This window comes from Ahaetulla prasina, chromosome 2, assembly GCF_028640845.1.
Source record: "Ahaetulla prasina isolate Xishuangbanna chromosome 2, ASM2864084v1, whole genome shotgun sequence".
NCBI classification, from domain to species: domain Eukaryota; kingdom Metazoa; phylum Chordata; class Lepidosauria; order Squamata; family Colubridae; genus Ahaetulla; species Ahaetulla prasina.
The window spans coordinates 253,896,469-253,916,828 of record NC_080540.1 but is presented as its reverse complement, the minus strand read 5'-3'; the positions used below and the strand labels follow the sequence as shown (position 1 = coordinate 253,916,828).

General features: G+C 36.2%; 1 protein-coding gene across 4 annotated transcripts in view; it reads right to left on the bottom strand.

Annotated features, from left to right (window-relative positions):
- FBXL17 (F-box and leucine rich repeat protein 17) overlaps positions 1–20,360 on the bottom strand; it is a 180,361-nt gene that overhangs the window by 69,825 nt on the left and 90,176 nt on the right. For 3 of the 4 annotated variants that reach the window (XR_009153325.1, XM_058168243.1, XM_058168244.1), the window contains exon 7: positions 13,330–13,406. The exons of the other annotated variant lie outside the window; for it this stretch is intronic. Coding sequence is in view for 2 of the 3 variants with exons in the window: in XM_058168243.1 (XP_058024226.1) it covers positions 13,330–13,406 (77 nt within the window). In the remaining variant the exon portion in view is untranslated. The remainder of the gene's footprint in view (positions 1–13,329; positions 13,407–20,360) is intronic. 4 annotated transcript variants of the gene reach the window in all.

The following is a 20,360-nucleotide window of genomic DNA, read 5'->3' as shown; positions in this document are numbered from 1 at the left end:
AAAGAACAGATGATCATGAGGCAACTACTTCAGGTTTAATCAATTTCATACAAATTTGTAAGTGCATAAATTTTGGTAAAGATTACACTAACTGAGAAGGATTAAGGATCCTTCTGCATGGGTAGCCTTCTCAATCTAAATCAGCAGAGATAATATGATCCACTGGGACATTCTTTTCTAAATGTAAATTAGAAAATACAAAATAAAGCCTCAACAAATAATAACTATAGGAATGTATATTATCATTTGTGGCTAATGGTAAAAGTACAAGATATGAGATCATGCAGAGAAAGATGTACAAGATGTGACATCGTGCAGAGAGGTAACCTTGGAGAAATACACAATGACCATTAGCAAAACATGAATTTGGGAGAAAAAGAAAGCATAAAAAAGAAACTAAGATTGCCATGTTGTGGTGCTCTTTGGTATAAGAGGAAGGGAAAGGAAGTGTTAGCTTTTCATGATTCTCCTGTTATCGTCTATCAATAAAATTCTTATTCATTTTGTGTTGCCTGTTTCCGGATCTGGCCTACTTTGAGGGGTTAGCACATTATTCTGTTAGCAATTGCACAAGAGACAATAGAGACCAGTGTATTTTAACCAAGCGAACCATAACCAATTAACATCGCATTAGTTAATTGGGCAATTCATTGTTAATAAATATACTATCTAGAAGTAAATATATTTTTTCATACCAAAAAGGTTACATAACATTTTATAATGCAATTTCAAGCCATAAACCAAGTACTGGGATTTCAGATACCATTCTACAGCTATTTTAGGCTTTTGCAATTCAATAGTAATTGTAGATTACTTATTTGATAACACACAATCACATTAAAACTTTCATTCTCAGTTGAAATGAAACTGAAATTTTACTTCAGAGAAATGAGTTGAAATTAACTTTTGGATTATTTTCCTTATATTATTTCCTTCCAAGTTGTTTTGTCCCAACTCTTAATTTTTTAAAAATCCTAAATCAGGGATTGCTTTGTATTTCAACATTTCTGAAAACTCTGTATATAACCTCAACTATGATTTACGGTAAGTCAAAACTCCAAGAAGCTATTTTCTTTAAAGAATTTAGAGCCCATCCCTCACTGCCATTCCAGAGCTTTACCATCTATCTGATTTTTTCCCCTGAAGCTTTTTCCTCATTTTGCAATCTCTGTACTTACGGACCATTTCTCTTTAACTAATAAACTCTATCAAAATCATTTGTCCTAACTGTTCTGCTTGGTGTGTGTTACAAGTTGTATCCATTCTTCTTTCTAGGTTAGCTTCTCTGCAGGTCAGCTCAGCTAACTGAAAAGTCTAATGCAGAGATCCTTTGCATGCATCACCACTAAAACTATTGTGTCTTAAAAATGATTTCACAGAGACTTACTATTGGGTCAAAGGAATATAGAAAACCATCATTGTTGCTCCGTGGCTTTTCCCATCATTAAAGCTTGAAAAATTGCTTTCATGGCTTCTTTACAACACAGTATGCTTTTGGAATCTCCACAATCCCGAAACCCCCTTTTCCAGATTTATTTCCTATTCATATTTGAATCACAGCCTAGTGGACTAGTGCAATACTGCTTTCCTAATTGTATCTGTTTAAAGTATTCTTCCTCTAATTGTTGTTCTTCAGGTGAGTTGAATAACAGCTTTCAAAATTCTCAGCCAGCATAGAAAAGAATAAGGATGATTTATAAAATGAAATTATTGTGCACATTCTCAAGCTGCTTCAAATACATTGTCACACATTTCATTTTAGTATCCAACAATCAGAATCAAATCAATCATTATTATTATGGAAATGAGGAGGAGGCTAGACCGAAGGAGGACTTGCTGACAAATTACTGACCTACCTCTTATGGATTCTGCTCAGTTTATAGCATTACTATATACTTCATTGAAGGACGCTTGACTGATCATGGGCTTAAAAAAAATCTGTGCTTGCCTTTGTGGCGTTAATGAGGTTCTGAATACAGCAACTGTTTGCTGAATTAATGAATTCTTGCTTATATGAATTCTTAGAATTTGCAAGGGCTGCTTGTTCGTGCATTCTTCTCCTTTGGTTCTTGCAATAAAGTTATCAATGCAAGATAGGATGGAAGGTTTTATGAGCCAGTTTGTTGCAGAGCCCACTCGTTAGAGTTGAGAGGGAGGGAGTGGCTCGAAGTCACTCAATCAGCTCTGCTTATAGAATGGCTAAAACCTGTGTCCCCCTGCTCCTAGTCTAGTATATTTTAAAACACATTAAGAAAATAGGAAAGAGCCATGGTGGTGCAGTGGTTAGAATGCAGTATTGCAAGAGTTTGAGGTTAATTCAGCCTTCCATCTGTCCAAGGTCAGTAAAATGAGGTCCCAGAATGTTGGGAGCAATATGCTGACTCTGTAAGCTATTCAGAACAGGCTGTAAAGTACTGTGAAGTGGTATACAAGTCTAAGCCAGGGGTCGGCAACCTTAAACTCTCAAAGAGCCACAAAGATCCTAACCAGAAGCCCCCCGGTCAATTCTGGAGCCAACCGGAAGTCCGATTCCCCCACCATAGTATTTCCTCCTAGTGCGGTGTCCTTTTTCCTTCACCTGTCCTAATCAAAAGCCCTATTAATTGTGGAGCCCACTGGAAAACCCGCCCCTTGCCACAGAGTCTCTTGGCAGACCATGCTTCCTCCCCCCCCCAAAACTGGAAGCTCCTCTCAAAATTGTGGTGCTGTCCAGCGACTGGGAGCAGCAGAGGGATGAAAGAGCCACATGTGCCTCCAGAGCCGTGGGTTGCTGACCCCTGGTCTAAGCACTAAGTGCTATTGCTATCCTAGTGAATCAAGGCCAGGTCCATCTTAGCCTAACTTTTTGTTTTTGACAGTGGCCAACCAGACACCTTTGGGATGCATGCAAGCAGATATACACTTTTATCACCATTGTTCACCCTAAGATGTTTTGAGGTATGTTACTTCTAGTTTGCCTCTTTTTATTGAGTGTATCCATTTAACTCTATCAAAGTTAGTGGCAATCACTATGCCATATGACAATAAATTCCACTGGTTTCTGTTCTAGAAAAGGCTTTGGCAATCTGGTGTTTAAACAGTTGAATTTATATTTCCCTTCATTCCACTATAATTTTGGCGTCTGGAATTAATGAGTATTTGCCATGCAGAAATTCTGGAAAATTCACATTGGCTATGCCTGCTTAAGAATAAGCTGCTGAAATAATTCTAAATAAACCAGAAGGAACATGACCTGAAAATTTGATTATTTCTTTACAAGTTTGAAAAAATATAGCTAAATATTATTTAAATGGTATATTTTTAAATACCAAAACATAAGCCAAGCAAATTAAAATTATTTTGTTTTATGGAACACCAGGAAGACATATGTAAAAGTGAAAAAATGAAAATGGTAACACTAACAAAATAAATCAAAATATTCAGACTCAATATTTGGCAGGCTGAAAATCCAGATTAATAATGGATTTGAGGCAATCATTACTTATACTCAGCATCCTTGAAAGAGGGTATTCAGGACTTTAATAACTGCAAATGTAGAAGGGGGTTCTTTTTTAAATTCTGTTAAGTAACATCACAATGCTTCAAAAGATTTTTTTCCTTCAGGTAAATGGCCAGAAGTTACCAGCATTATTTTGTCATTGAAATGCAGAAAGTCTAAAGATGACAGATCAATACCTCTTAAATATTTCTAATATAACATGTAGTAGGACATCATAATTTTGGGGGGGGGACTGCATTTGGCCTTTAAACAGTATGCTGGGAGCCATAGTCTAAACAAGTGAATGGAGCCAAAGATACTGTAATTTTAATCCAAGTAATTAAACACTGTTAATATTGTTATTTCCTGTATAGTTAATTCTTTTATCATGTTGAAAATTGCAAATTTTCTGAATAATTTTAGAATGTCCCTTATAGTATTCCTAATGCTTTCATGATTATGACATCTTTGATATATAATTAGAAAATATATAATCTGCTTATATATCTAGTTTACCTCCAATTCTACTGCTACTGAATCTTTAATAAATAGCTAGTAGAATTAGATATAATTGCTTGAATGAGGGATTATTGCTTATTGTTTAGACAGATATCACAGATAACTGATATGAACATATATTTTTGGAATATTATTATTTTTTATTCTGGATAATACTGAATATGAAGTCCAATAATGTTTCTCATTTACCACTGTGTTTATGTTTTTAATAGTTTTTGCATTTCCAGCACCCACTTATGTTTGGTACCTCAAATGCAACAGCTTATTCTCCAAAAACCATGGTGGTGCAGTGGTTAGAGTGCAGTACTGCAGGCTACTTCTGCTGACTGCCGGCTGCCTGCAATTTGGCAGTTCAAATCTCACCAGGCTCAAGGTTGACTCAGTCTTCCATCCTTCTGAAGTGGGTAAAATGAGAACCCAAATTGTTGGGGGCAATATGCTGACTCTGTAAACCGCTTAGAGAGGGCTGTAAATCATTGTAAAGCGGTATATAAGTCTAACTGCTATTGCTATTTCTACTTGGGTATACTTAGGATGAATGTCTGCTAATAATTTTGACACTGATGTTTTAAATTAATTAAACATTATTGATTTATTTTTAAAATGTTATTTCTAAACATTTATTTATTTATTATAACATTATTAAACATAATATTGCATAATAAAAACAATGTAGGGACCTAAATTAAACTAGTCCAAAATTATTCAGCAATTATAAAATGGGATATATGAATAAAAGCTTATAATACGACATTAATTTTTATTCAACTATAAGACATATATTAAATGCATTCAAAAATATCTCCCAGGTAGTTTTTTTTTAAATGGTTTACATTTGTTTTTCCAAACAGCTTTTCCTTACAATACAATGTTGAATTTCAGGACCTATGTATTATTGAAATTTGTTCAGATCTTTTACTTAAAATCTTTTTCATTGCTAAACCGAGTAGTTATATATTTATAGAAGCATTTTATATGCACTCTTAGCATTTTCTAATTAGATGCAATGTTTTAGTATGTACACTTAATAAGTAAGCATGAATAGAGCAATTGATGAAAGAGAATTACAAATAAACTAGGCCATTAACTTAGCTAGGTCAGAAAGATCCTGACATTTCAAAAACTACAATCTTTCCAATTGATTTTGGAAGAACTGTAATATATACATTTAAATTGTTTTGGAAACATTTTTAACTATACTCTGCATTGCTCTTTGCCTTCTAAGCAATTTGAAATGTTAATTCATGGATAATGTTTAACATTTGAGAGAAATGATTTCTAGATAACAGTAACTGGATAGTAAAGAACTTATTCGCTTTTTTCTCGCACACAGAAACAAGCAGGGTTGTTTATTTTAGGATCCTAAACTGAATATTAATGACAGAACTCATTAGAGGAGTCAGATGAAGAGTATCTCTACCATAAACAATATGATGGGACATAACTTGCAGAAATCTATACCAAAGCAGTTATCATCAAGGTCAACTAGTACTGGGCTTGGTATTGGAATTCCTGGACATCTGGTGACCAGTGGACCACATGACTCAGGACTGGTACCTGAAAAACCAGCACCAGCAAATGCAGGACTATTGGAAGAAAAAAGGTTTACCCATTGGAAATATACAAAGAGTGGAAACAAAGAAATAATGATTTGCTATTACAAATCAAATCCAATAAGAACAGGATATCTAAAAAGAATACACCAATTGAAAACTGGTTAACATCTGGCAAAATCTACCTGATAATGAAAGATCTAACAAAAGAGGCAACAACAGGCAACTATAGATCAGTTACCTGCTTATCAACAATTGCTGATTTGGTAGCTGATGCAGCTTCTAGTTGAAAACAAGTTTTTTCCATCTGAGCAGAAACGAAACCACTCTTTCAGTAGACAAACAAAAGATCAGTTCCTAATTGAAAAGTTTGGATTTTGATTTTGGAAAACTGTAAGAGAAGGAAGGAAGGCCAACTCCAACTTAATTTGGATTGATTACAAGAAGGCATTGGACTCTCTGCCACATAATTGGATAATCAAGTGCACAGAAATAATAAAAGTCAGGTGAAACATCAGAAACTTTGGGGAAAAATCGATGACACAATGGAAGACACAGTTGATGGTTCATGGTGACAGACTGGGAGAGATTAATATCAAGAGAGGAATATTTCAAGGATACTCACTGTCTGTTTGTCACTGCATTGATTCCTCTGTCAAAAGTACTAAATAAATCACGTCATGGCTATCAAACATCCAAAACATTTGCTAGGCTATCCCTATTGCCTTTATATGAATGTGATTTTAAGCTTTATGAAAAATACCATTTGAAACATAATCACTGCTCAACACTTTCCAAATATATAACCAAGATATTGTAAATGAATTTGGCCTGGACAAATGTGCCATCTTTATCATCAACAAGAGGAAAAATAAAGATAAATATTATTTTTTTTAATAAAAATAAAATTGAAGGAATCAAGATGGCCTTTGGAAATCTGGAGTCTGGATGAAGAAGATCACTACAACTTCCTGGGTATCCTTCAAGTTGACATCAAATACACTGAAGTCAAGAAGAAGGTTAGCAGTGAATACATCAGAAGAATGAAGATTTTAAAAGTCAAAACTCAGTGACTGAAATATCATCAAAGTGATTAATGCCTGGATAATTTGTCATTAGATACACAACTGGAATAGTGGACCGCACTCAAGTAAAAGTAAAAGCCCAGGATAGAAGGCCCAGAAAAATAATGAAAATAGTTCAAAATAATAATGAAAATAGTTCATGCCATTCATCTCTGCAGCAACTTTGACAGACTTTATTTACTAAGGAACATAAATGGGTATGAAATGTTGCAAGTATAGCAGATGAAGAAGAAAAAAAAGGCATTGGAAGAATATCTGTAGGACAGTGAAGAAGATGCACTGAAATTAGTATACCATTAGATAAAGGTAAAGGTTCCCCTCGCACATATGTGCTAGTGGTTCCGGACTCTAGGGGGCGGTGCTCAACTCTGTTTCAAAGCTGAAGAGCCAGCGCTGTCCGAAGATGTCTCAATGGTCATGTGGCCGGCATGACTAAATGCCAAAGGTACACAGAATGCTGTTACTTTCTCACCAAAGGTGGTCCCTATTTTTCTACCTGCATTTTTTACATGCTTTCGAACTGCTAGGTTGGCAGAAGCTGGGACAAGTAATGGGAGCTCACCCCGTTATATGGCCCTAGGGATTCAAACCGCTGAACTGCTGGCCTTTCAATTGACAAGCTCAGCGTTTTAGCCACTGAGACACCACGTCACTCATATACCATTACGATTTACTAAATACCATGAGGCCAAATTGGCCTTTAAGAAAGACCAAATGAAGAGCAGAAAAGAGATATAGCAAGGCAAAGTATTACCTGGCCAGTATAACAAACAAACAAATAATAAAGCTAGCAGGCAAAGCAACAAGCCCTGGCAATGACAACAAGCCCTGGCAATGACTAAGAGCAGGAAAATTGTTGGAAGAGCTAGAGGGGCTGATTCTGGCTGCACAAGACTAAGCCTTAAAAGACAAACAAATATGAAACCAAAATTGAGAAGGCAACACCAGACAGCAAATGCTGTCTCTGTAAAGAGGCTGAAGATATAGTGTACACCTATTCAGTTTTTGCAAGAAGATTGCAGACTGATTTCAAATAAAAGCATGATGAAGTAACAACAATGGTGCACTGGAATATCTACAAGAAGTAACTCTACAAGCGAGAACTGGTGGGACCACCCAACAGAGTAATAGAAGCTAAAGTGCTCAAAGAATACTAGAATTCAAAGAGCCAAGCACCTGTCACATCCCAGACTTAACAACTGTTGATAAGAAAGAAATCAAAGTATGGATAATATACATTGCAATACCTGGAGACAGCAGAAAAAACAGAAAGAACTGGAGAAAAATGACAAAATATAAAAATCTGCAAATAGACAGTCCCAAAGACTGTGGCAAAAGAAAGCAAAAATAGTACCAACACTAATAGGCACTGTGGGTGCAGTTCCAAAACACCTGTACCTGTACAAAACACTTATACCTAAGATGGCGCCGACGAAGGCTGCCTCGGTGAAATGCTCTCTAATTGTTTCTTTATTTCTAATTGTTCTCTGTGACTCACTACGGATTTCCTACTCACGAGACCATCTGCTAAAAATTAAGGAACATTTCTTTAAGGAGCAGCTTTCTTTAATCTCACCCCCGCCTGTCTTTACAAACACGGAGGAGATTCTAACACAGGAGGAGGCAATTCCCACGGAGCCATGGATTACTAAAAAAACCAAACGACGGAAACGAAGGAAACGAGGTAAACGATCTGGGATCTTAATCAAGCTAAGAACTCGCATTAAAACTCCTCTGCCTTCAATTTTCCTAACAAATATACGCTCACTTGCAAATAAGATGGATGAAATACTCCTCTTAAACAAATACTATTCTGATTTTCGCAATTCAGCAGTCCTATGCTTCTCTGAAACCTGGTTAAATGAATCCATTGAAAATAGCAGCCTGAACATTCCAGGATTTCAAATTGAGGGATCAGGCGGGCTCCCAGAAACATCTGGTAAAAAGAAAGGAGGAGGCTTATGCCTATATATTAATTCAACCTGGTGTCAAGATTTTAACATAATTTACAAATTCTGTGACAACAATTTAGAGACTCTAATTATCAATTGCAAACCTTACTATTCGTGAATTTTCCTCATTTCTTCTAATTGCTGTTTATGTCCCACCACAAGCCTGTGTAAACGAGGCATTACGAACTCTAGCTGACCAAATCATGGAGGCTGAAGCCAAACACCCTGATTCACTGGCCATTGTTTTGGGAGATCTAAACAAGGCAAACTTAAGGAAAGAACTACCAAAATACTTTCAGCATGTCAATTGTCCCACCAGAGGCAAGAATACTCTAGACCACTGCTACACAACACTAAAAGATGCCTATCGGTCTTTACCACGTGCAGCTGTAGGACACTCTGATCATTGCATGATTCACCTTGTACCTGCTTACAGGCAAAGACTTAAAGCCATAAAACCAATAATTAAATCAGTGAAAACCTGGACGGAGGAATCAGAATTAAAGCTACAGGCATGTTTTGACTGCACTGATTGGAATATTTTTAAAGATACCTCTGCAGACCTGGATGAACTCACAGATACTGTAACATCATATGTCAGCTTCTGTGAAGACCTATGTGTACCTACAAGGAACTTGCGAATACACAGTAATAACAAACCTTGGTTTACACCTAAACTTAAGCAGCTCGACATTCCAAAGAGGAAGCCTACAGAAAAGGTGATAAAATGCTGTACAATCAGGCCAGAAATGCACTAACAAGGAGATAAGAGCAGCAAAAGAAGCTACTCTGAAAAGCTAAAGAATCAATTTTCAGCAAATGAACCAGCAAACATGTGGAAAACTCTTAAAAATATCACCGCTATGGCAAACCTCCTTCCCAGGCTGAAGGTAATCAACAACTGGCAGATGACCTGAATGAGTTTTACTGCAGGTTTGAAAGGAAACTACAGCCACCTATCTCCACAACCCCATCTCAGACACACCAACAACAGCCAAGCCTCCTACAACTGACCCCATTTCATTGGGTTCACAACCCCTAGTGATCACAGAAAAGGAAGTGCAGGACCTATTTCACAGACAAAAGCCAGGAAAAGCTCCAGGCCCAGACAAGATAACTCCTTCTTGCTTAAAAGTCTGTGCTGACCAATTGGCCCCATCTTCACCCATATTTTCAATAAATCACTAGAGATGTGCTATGTTCCTTCTTGCTTCAAACGCTCTACCATCATCCCAGTGCCGAAGAAGCCCACCATCAAGGAACTGAATGACTACAGACCAGTTGCTCTAACATCTGTAGTCATGAAAACCTTTGAAAGGCTAGTGCTTTCCTACCTGAAAACCATCACGAATCCGCTTTTAGACCCCTTGCAATTTGCATACCGAGCAAATAGATCAACAGATGATGCTGTTAATATGGCTCTGCACTACATCCTACAACATCTTGAGTCTCCAAAGACCTATGCAAGGGTGCTTTTTGTAGACTTTAGTTCAGCATTCAATACCATCATTCCAGACATTCTTCTAACTAAGCTAAACCAGCTACAGGTACCGGAACAGACTTGTAAGTGGATCACAAGCTTCCTAACAAACAGGAAGCAGCAGGTGAAGCTAAGCAAGATCACATCAAATACCTGTACAATTAGCACAGGGGCCCCCCAAGGCTGTGTGCTCTCCCCACTTCTCTTCTCTCTGTATACCAATGACTGCATCTCCAATGATCCATTTGTTAAGCTACTGAAGTTCGCAGATGACACAACAGTGATTGGTCTCATTCGAGACAATGACGAATCCGCATATAGACGAGAGGTCGAACGACTAGCCTTGTGGTGCAACCAAAACAATCTGAACACACTCAAAACCGTAGAAATGGTGGTAGATTTTAGGAAAAACCCTTCCATACTTCCACCTCTCACAATACTTGACAACACAGTATCAACAGTAGAAACCTTCAAATTTCTGGGTTCTATCATATCGCAAGATCTCAAATGGACAGCTAACATCAAAAACATCATTAAAAAAGGACAACAAAGAATGTTCTTTCTGCGCCAACTCAGTAAGCTCAAACTGCCCAAGGAGCTGCTGATCCAATTCTACAGAGGAATTATTGAGTCTGTCATTTGCACCTCTATAACTATCTGGTTCGGTTCTGCAACCCAACAAGAAAAACACAGACTTCAGAGGATAATTAGAACTGCAGAAAAATAATTGCTACCAACTTGCCTTCCATTGAGGACCTGTATACTGCACGAATCAAGAAGAGGCCGTGAAAATATTTGCAGATCCCTCGCATCCTGGACATAAACTGTTTCAACTCCTACCCTCAAAGCAGCTATAGAGCACTGCACACCAGAACAACTAGACACAAGAACAGTTTTTTCCCGAAGGCCATCACTCTGCTAAACAAATAATTCCCTCAACACTGTCAGACTATTTACTGAATCTGCACTACTATTAATCGTTTCATAGTTCCCATCACCAATCTCTTTCCACTTATGACTGTATGACTATAACTTGTTGCTGGCAATCCTTATGATTTATATTGATATATTGATCATCAATTGTGTTGTAAATGTTGTACCTTGATGAACGTATCTTTTCTTTTATGTACACTGAGAGCATATGCACCAAGACAAATTCCTTGTGTGTCCAATCACACTTGGCCAATAAAATTCTATTCTATTCTATTCTATTCTGTAACATCATTTGAACACTGGCATTGATGAATTCACCATCATTTGAAAAAGGTGCCGTAGAACGGCTTAAGTCTGTGATGATACTCTTAACACTATCAAACATCAACATTGGCCTATCCAAGGTCTTTGGGAAGGACTCAGCAGGTGGATAAAAATGCCAAATCCAGTCTAAACATCTGGCTAACTGTGGGGTCAAAAATAATAAAAGTTATTATATAAAGTTATACATAAATTTATAATGCTACCCACTCCCAGGTACCTGGGTGGTTAATCTATCTGGACCAAGCATCCCAGGAGAAATGCAGGTGTTCTGCAATGTACATAATGCTGAGACTCATAGGCACTGAGGCTCACAGTGACAGAATAGCCTTACATAATAGGCCCTTGTTTGGAAATCATGCTCATTTTTAGTTTTTGGATATTATTGAAAATGAAATTGTTCTGGAAATATAATAAAGCACCTAAGAGGAACTGAAGTGCGCTTATTTTTTGTGATAAAGCATTTTTAAAGTCATCCTAATTTTGCCAAGTCCTCAGATACATGTCCGCAGATTTTTGTTTTTTGTTTTGAGAAGCCTCATTATTTATGAAATTCTTTGCCTTAGGCCTATCTGTAAAGTCCCACATTTCACATTACTTTTCTTCATATCAATTACTTATATAAACTATATGTAATATTACAAATCAGAAAACCATGTAACAGCTTTAATCTCTATTCTCCTATCGCTTAGTATTTGGAAACTGAGTATATCATAATATTATTTATTTTTATAAATAAACACAAATCTAAAATGGCATCCTGGTCTACTTTCTTTTGAAAATTGCTATGTGATGCTGGAAGCTACCAAAATAAGAACACCTAATATTTACTAGATTGTGGAATCTGTTTCATTGGAAGAATGGTTCACATTTAGCCACATCATCACATGATCATTAAGTTTTATAATAATAAAGCATGAGATTACATGATCATTAAATGAGTGTTATAATAATAAAGCATGAGATTTAAATTGACAAATCAGTACTAAAATGAAGGAAACTATAATGAGCCATGCAGCTTCAAATCATAATTTGCCTATTCACTTGGAAGCTCAAACTTATTGCCTATATGCTCATTTTTTTCCTTTGAAATTATATATTCCATGTTTGAAAAGAAAAACATTGACATTTTGATATTTAATATTATTTAAATTATCAAAATTTTAAAACTATTTTAATTTTAATAAATCATACAGAACTTTTCAATAAGTTGATTGTATTTATCAATACTATTAAAACTTCCTTTGTCATGGCTTTTAACTGGGCAAAAGGAGCATTATAGGATAACAATTTTTGAACCAAGGTGCCTCAAATGGGCCAATATACAAAAAGGTATCCAAACTCTGGGAATGACACACAGAGGAATGAAATTTGGGGAACTTGTGGCTGCTTCAGTGCTTCTGGCTATTACTGCTGCAATCATGTGATCTTCATTTTCAACATATTGTGATAATTTCCCAGTAAGTCTCACAATTCCTCCCTCCTTCCCTGACCTAGCAGCTTCCGAGACAGGGCAGGGCAGGGCAGGGCAGAAGATTTTCAATACTCCTTGCCAGATTCCCATAAGGAAACATTAAGGGAAAGCTACCAGGAAGTCACTGTCCCCACTCCCTTTTTGCCCACTGTTGGTCATTTGTTTCTCTTTTAAGAGAAAGTCTCTGGAAAAATGACCCAAAAAACATGGGTTGTCCAGATTAATTTTCAGAAGTACTTCCAGGTTCTAAAAGAGCCACAGTACAGGAAACATCTAAAAAGTCTCAAATCTCCTCTGGTTGTTCATCAGGTTGCCTGCTACTCTACCTTAACATCTAATTGGGGCATTTAAAGCATTAACTGAATGAATAAGTTCGCTTCTAGTCTACAGAAGGAGACAACATTTAAAATGGAGCATCGTTACCTCTAGTGCATCCTATATGATGTCATTTGCCCCATGACCTGCATCCACCAAAGTCTTTATTTATTCTATATATCCAGGGAAAAAAGTAAGAAGGGAAAAAATATTACATACCATAATCTGTGATCTTACATGATACCAAATAAAGTTCTTTCAAATTCTGTCCTTCTTTAGCAATGACCTCCACACATCTGCAATACATACAAATCTAGATTAAGCAACATTTGTATAGATTTTATATGACTGAAAATCCAGTGGCTACTAGACTTTCGAATGTCATTGACTAATGGATGAAATTAGGTAAAACTTTAATGTGAATACATTCTAATAAATTTCAAAATATATAACTTCTCTATTTTTCAGTCTAAATTAATTCAAAAAAGTTAACATATTTTAAAATATTCAATAGCATTATGTTTTCTATCTCATTTTATTCTTAATTACAAGATATTAAAGAAATCGTTCCAAATTAGCAACAAAATGTTTAATAATATCTTACTATCTACACTTCAATTTTTTAAAAAAATGACATTCAAAATTGTTTTCATTTTGAAATAATATTATATTTTAATTTAAACATTTAATGAGATTATCTTGCAGTAGCTACCACTGTAAATTTGGACACTCAATTTTTTTTTGTATGCCTGAGTCAGTTTTACTGATGTCAGCAAACGTTAGGGCTGAAATATGTTTATTTGTAGAAGAATATATTAATTGGAAATAATATTTTGGTTTTAATTCTCTTGTTGATTACTAGAAGAATGATATAAATCTGAATGTTATATTATTTTGTTCAAATATATGAGACAAATAAACAAAACTATACATTTAAGCAATTTTAGAAATTTGAATAGTTTCTTTTCATAGTAAACAATTATTTTACTGCTAAAGTAGTTAGTTTAATCCAAAACAGACAACCATTTTCATTAACTAGTATTGTCTTCTATATTTCTCTATACACTTATTATCCTGAAAATCATACCAGTAACACAGAATTGTTTTTCTATTATTAAATGGGTATAGGTAGAGGAAACGGCAACAATGTTAAATTATAAACCAAATTATATTGTCTACTGTAAGACCTTCATAAAAATTTGAGACTGAAACGTACTATTCAATGTAAAGAGAACAAATTATCAATACTATATATAATGTGAACTGCATTGCTTTTTACCTGTACTTCTCACCTTACTGATATCAACTGGTATCTCGTCAATGTATTAAAGTATGGCATATATACAACAAGCCTTAAAAAAAGTTAAAACAGAATACTGCTATATAGTCACAAAATATTCTCAACACTCAACATATTTTAATCTAAAGCATACTGAAATGTCTTAAAATACATGGCTTTTTGATATGTATGCAAAATTTAAATGCTAAATATGTATTTAAAAATAATTTAAAAGGGATCCATTTTTCATTACAATTTGTACATTATTTTGAGAAGTCTTCCAAATGCTCAGTGTTTACTATTGGATAAAATATATGTTAACAAAACTGTAAAATACATGTTATCAAATTGAGTCAAAAGGAGTTTGAATTATGGGAAATAATTGTCTATTCTATATGCATACATAGCTTTTACGTTTTGGACTATCTTGCAAAAGCCTGGAACATGGCATTAGTGACAACTGAAATGAACTAATGAGGAAATATGACTACAGAGCTTCCAAGAAAAGTGGTCCTTGGAGACCTTGTTACTGTTTGTGATGCATTTCAGCTAATAAAAGCTGCCAGACTTTGGTTCAGAATATTTCACTTTTTTAAAAAATGGAGTTTCAATCACCTTAAGAGTATGAAAGGAAATGACACAATTAGAAATAGAACCTGATGAGACTTGGAATGAATAGCTGAAAACAGTCCTCTGATCACTGTTACTTTTACAGGAACTATATTTTTCTAAGGTGGAAAAAACTTTATTTAAGATATAAACAAGAAAACATAAAAGATTAACTGGAAAATATTTAACTCTAAAGATGCTTTATGTCCTAACACAAGAAAACATAGATATTCTGAGCAGAATATATGTGCATATCACACCTCATCGTAATATTTCTTTGATGTAATAATTTACTGGTAATTTACAATTGCTAATCATTACTGGTTTTCTGAAATTAAATGAAGTTGGCTCAAAGGTGCTTTTTCAAGAGAGCAACTGGGCTTCGTTTTTCCTTGAAGATGTTTCGCTTCTCATCCAAGAGCCCGACTCCATCTGAAGCCCTAGAGACTGCTAAAAGTCTCACAGCATTTGGCTACCAGACTAAGGTGGGAAGCAGAGGCCAAGAAGATAAATATCCTATTCTCCCAAAAGCCATCCAAAATGCACTCCTAACTGCAGTGCAAAAACACAGGAACAGTAGTGCCACCAATAGCAGAAACTGAACTGAATTTCTTTCTTTATGTTAAACTATCTGGGTAGGAGACTGATGCTAGCAGCTGCTTCACCTGCTAGGCATTAATGCACTGCTGTTAGTTTCTTTAGCCAGTAAGTTGGATCATATTTGGGCCAGGTGTTATCCAACTCTTGGTATTCTTGATCTAAATCAGATCTATTGTTGGATGTCTGCTATTATGATGGTGACTGGTTCATGTCCTCAGAGATTGCTCTTAGGTTATGCAGCCACTTTGCACTGGTATTATGTGTCTTCTTTTTCTTTCACGTGTTTTTCCAGTAAAGTTCAATTTCTGCTCCTCTAATGTATCACCTTAGTCTAATAGCCAGTGCTATGGGATCTAGGACAACTCGCCATAGATATCATGACCTTATCAGAGCCTAATTTGTAGGAGGATTTGGAACCAGGACCATCCGACGGGGATGGTACATCTCCTTTGGAATGTTTGTAGAGGCCTGGAGTTGAGGACAATGCTGCCCCAGGCCCCTCAGGAATTGGGGAAAGTAGTCAACTGGACAGAGAGCTGCCTACCCTCAAAGACACAGGGGAGGATTGGTTGCAGACAGGCAGTGGTTCTGATAGGCAGCAGATCCCTTCTGATTTGGAACAGCTGCCTCCCTCACTTCTCCAACAGCACAGAGAGTATAATGTAGGCAAGTTCAAAGGAGGGCTGTGAAGCTACTTGGAGAAGGTTGTCCCACCCCTCCTCACAAGGAACACTTGGTGTGGGCTGACTTAAGGAGAAATGGGGTGGGGGGTGTCTTCCTCAGGAATAATTATTTGTTTTGGCTTACATTCCTGCTCCTGCCTGTGCCTTGTCTTTACCTTGTAGACTGCCTTTTGCGTTGTGGACTTGCCCTTTGTACCCCGCTCTTGGACCTTGCCCTACAAGCTTGCTCATTCTCTTCGGACTTTATTGTTTACTGCTTTTCTTTGGGAGACTGAGGGTGGCTCCCTTCAAGGTAGTGTGGGGTAGAGCTTTACAAGCCATTGTTGTGGCCTTTAATTAGAGCATCTAATTTGCCTATGCGACCTGGGTCATAATAGTAGCTGACTCACCCCAGCTGTCTTGCTATGGCCAATTTGCCCTGGCTAACTCATGGTCAACTTATCTATAAAAAGTCATGTCTTTGAAGGGAAGCTAACTTCTCTCCATATGTGCAGAGGCATATGAATGAAAGGTATGACATCTGTTTTTCAAATTACAAAAAGAAACTTAAACTGACCACTGTTTATACTACAAATCAAAATATCATTAGCAAAAGTAAAGCATTCATAGGAAAGTGTTGCATTTATAGGAAAATGTGCTTAAGACTGCATCCTCAATCAATCAAGCAAGTATAATATGCTGATCCAGCTTCTAATTCATATATACTGAATTTGGAATACTTAGATAATCATAATGTGACATTTGACACTTACCTTTGGGAGAAACAACTTTATGTTTTAGATTCAAATTGTTTGAGAAAAGTTTTCCCTTAAGGATTCCTAAACCATCTCCCCATGGCTATATTTTAATTTCTGTGCTGCTACTCTGTCAGTTGCAACAAAAAGCAGCAAATATTTGCCATAATGTATCAGTGAAAAGAAGGCAAAACTAACATTCTCAGTCAATTTGAGAATATTTATTTTCAAGGCCTGTCAATGTGTCTAGATTACAGTAAACAAGTTTCAAATGGATCTCAGGTAGGTCACCCAGGAATAATCTACTTTTGAGTTGTGGCAATAGCCTACTTCCAGCTGTGACAATATCACTGTACTAGTCAAATTGAAAAAAATGTCTGTGGCTTCCTTATAGAACTCTCCAAATAAACTTTAAAAACCCTAAATAGTTTCTTAAATCTGACTGAAATCCAAGCTAAAGAATCAGCATCACATCTTCATAGGTTCCACTCTAGCAAGTTAATGGAGTAGCTTTGGTGTTTAACCTGTTTCATTTATGAAGGCCTCATAGGAATAATATGGGGTCTATCAAGAAATCAAGAACTATGGATCTTTCATGTATGGAAAATGGTCAAAATAAAAATTAAGCAACAAAAAGGGCCGTGATAGCTCAGGCTGTTAGAAGCCTGTTATTAGAACACAGCAGCCTGCAATTACTGCAGGTTCAAGCCCGGCCCAAGGTTGACTCAGCCTTCCATCCTTTATAAGGTAGGTAAAATGAGGACCCAGATTGTTGGGGGGGCAATAAGTTGACTTTGTAAATATACAAATAAAATGAGACTATTGCCTTATACACTGTAAGCCGCCCTGAGTCTTCGGAGAAGGGCGGGATATAAATGTAAAAAAAAAAAAAAAAAGGAAAAATATACACCTCATTTGTAACAATGAATTGGTCATATATTAACATTTGAATTACATTTTCCTGACAAATGACTGAAATCAAACCATCTGTACATGACATAACTTTCTAGGCCTTCTGTGAGTAATTATGGGAAAGCAAGGGACAAGTTGTTTGGGTTATGGAAGGAGTTTCAAAGAGTCTGTCTTAACTCACTATAACTGAAACTGAGAATTTACTTTCGTGGTTTGCAACATTCTTTCTGTATATTACCCTGGATTAGCATTAAATATACCTCCATGAAAACTGTTGCTCTTTATTGTTTGGTTTTGGCAGCCCTTGGGGCTTGACAACTCTCCCCTTTTCTTTGTTCTGGCTTATATTCTTGTGTTAATTTTATTTGGCATGGCTTTTTAAATTATAATGCGTCATTTTTTAAAAAAGAAGTTATTACAGAAGGGCCACTCATGTTCATGTATCTATCCAGTAAGTCCTTAAATCTATCCTTAGTTTAAATGAGAAGAACTGACATAGTATTTTTGGTTTACTTAATAACTGAAGCCTTAGCAGGAACAACATCTTGCTTTCTTGATTACAAAAAAGAATTGGTTAGCTCCTTGCCAAAATAAACAAGAATATATACATTGTATTGAAAACTAATTAGAAACACAAAAATGTAAATGCACACTTACAAGTCATTCTAGAGTTATTTCATATACATAAGCACTGAAGTTTTACAGATTAGTGCATTGGAGTTTGTGAATTATCAAACACTTCCTTGTTTATTACAATTAGTCTAATTTGCACAACAACTTCCAAAGAAAACCTATTTTGAAAAATAGAGATTAATTGACTTGGCTAAAGGAATGTAATGTAATACATATATATTGTTCACTTCAGCATTAATGTCCCCTAGAGCATGAAGCCAATTAACATAGCAATATAGGGATGCAGACATTTAAAAATGAATTTCTGCATTATACAGCATTTTCTCTTGTTGTGTATGAGCACCACACATTCCAATTTGCTTTGAATATCTTTGAAATCTAGTGACTGAGAATGTGTTCTGATTATATGCCCCGGTATTTACAAAGTTGTGATCAGCAAGGATGATAAATCACATTCACAAATAATTAGGAACTGAATGCTTATTTTCCAATATTCATGCTGTTAATGCAATGCTTCATATTGCACAGAAATTACTGCATACCTTCAGTTTGAATACAACTTGTTTAAATGCTTTTTATGATGACCCAATTTATACTGAATACCTTTGAAATAAGTACAATAGCTAGATATCTTGCAAAGAAGAATATGCTAGAGTTAATCCATATGGGAAGGGAACCAAGCTCTTCTACTAGCAGTAATGTATGTGGTGAAACCTAAAAAATATACAAATGTGATTGGAAGAATAGAAGCCTCCCTTTCCCCAAATCTCTAGCATCACCATTAAAATCCTACAAAAAGTTACCACTGATTTGGAATGCTTATTGTAAGAAAAAAAATGAAATAAATGGGGAAAGAAAAGGATTGCCTTAAAGTTTCTCCCCCCATGTAAATTTAGGATTACTTAAATCTTAAAGGATTAAGTTATGCAGAGCTGTATGCCACTCCAAAATTAGGCATGATTGGGAGGCCTAACGGAATGGGACAGAATGATGAAGGATGCAAGAAAATGACATACAGTATGTGTAAATGCCTCTTTCTCCTGTGGGAACAATGGTATTATCATTTGATATAAGTAAATTCAACCAGACCTTAGGATAAATGGAAGAAGTGTTGCTGACTCTTGACTAGAATGCAGCCAACTCAGAGTGATGTGACAAAATTTTGGGTGTGCGGCTTTTTCATTAATGAACAACCTACTATGGAGTATTCTGAAGGGCTACTATGTATAAAGAGAAATATAGCAATCCAATCTTTATGTTACCAATACCTAACTTACAATAGCCATGCTATCTTCTTCTATTCAGGAACAATATTTAATTCTAAAGAATCCCCAAATTATTCTTTCTTTCAGGTGAAGTATGAACCAAACAAGTGGCATGTCTCTAATTTTCACTGGAAATCGCTCATCTACAATCAGTGGTGAGAATCAAATAATTCCTCCACTGGTTTGCTGAAAATGTGACTGTGCGCATGCGTGTGTGCATGGCTTCTGCGCAAGAATGCGCACACAACTTCTGTGCATGTATGTGAGCACGGCTTCCACACATGTGCAGCTTCCACCATGCGGCCATGATCAACCAAGCAACCTTTCAGGGCCTGCTCCCCTCCATCTCTGCTTTTTGGGGCAATGGCTGCTTCTCTCTGCACTGCTGGAAGAGTGCCTTGTGCAGTTTAGCAGCTGTGAGTCGTCGCTTTCCTCTAAGTCCCATCCAGAAAGCACTGCGGCTGAGAGAAACAGCATTTTGTTTCTGTCAGCCGCAGTGCTTTCAAGATGGGACTTAAAAAGGAAAACGGAGGCT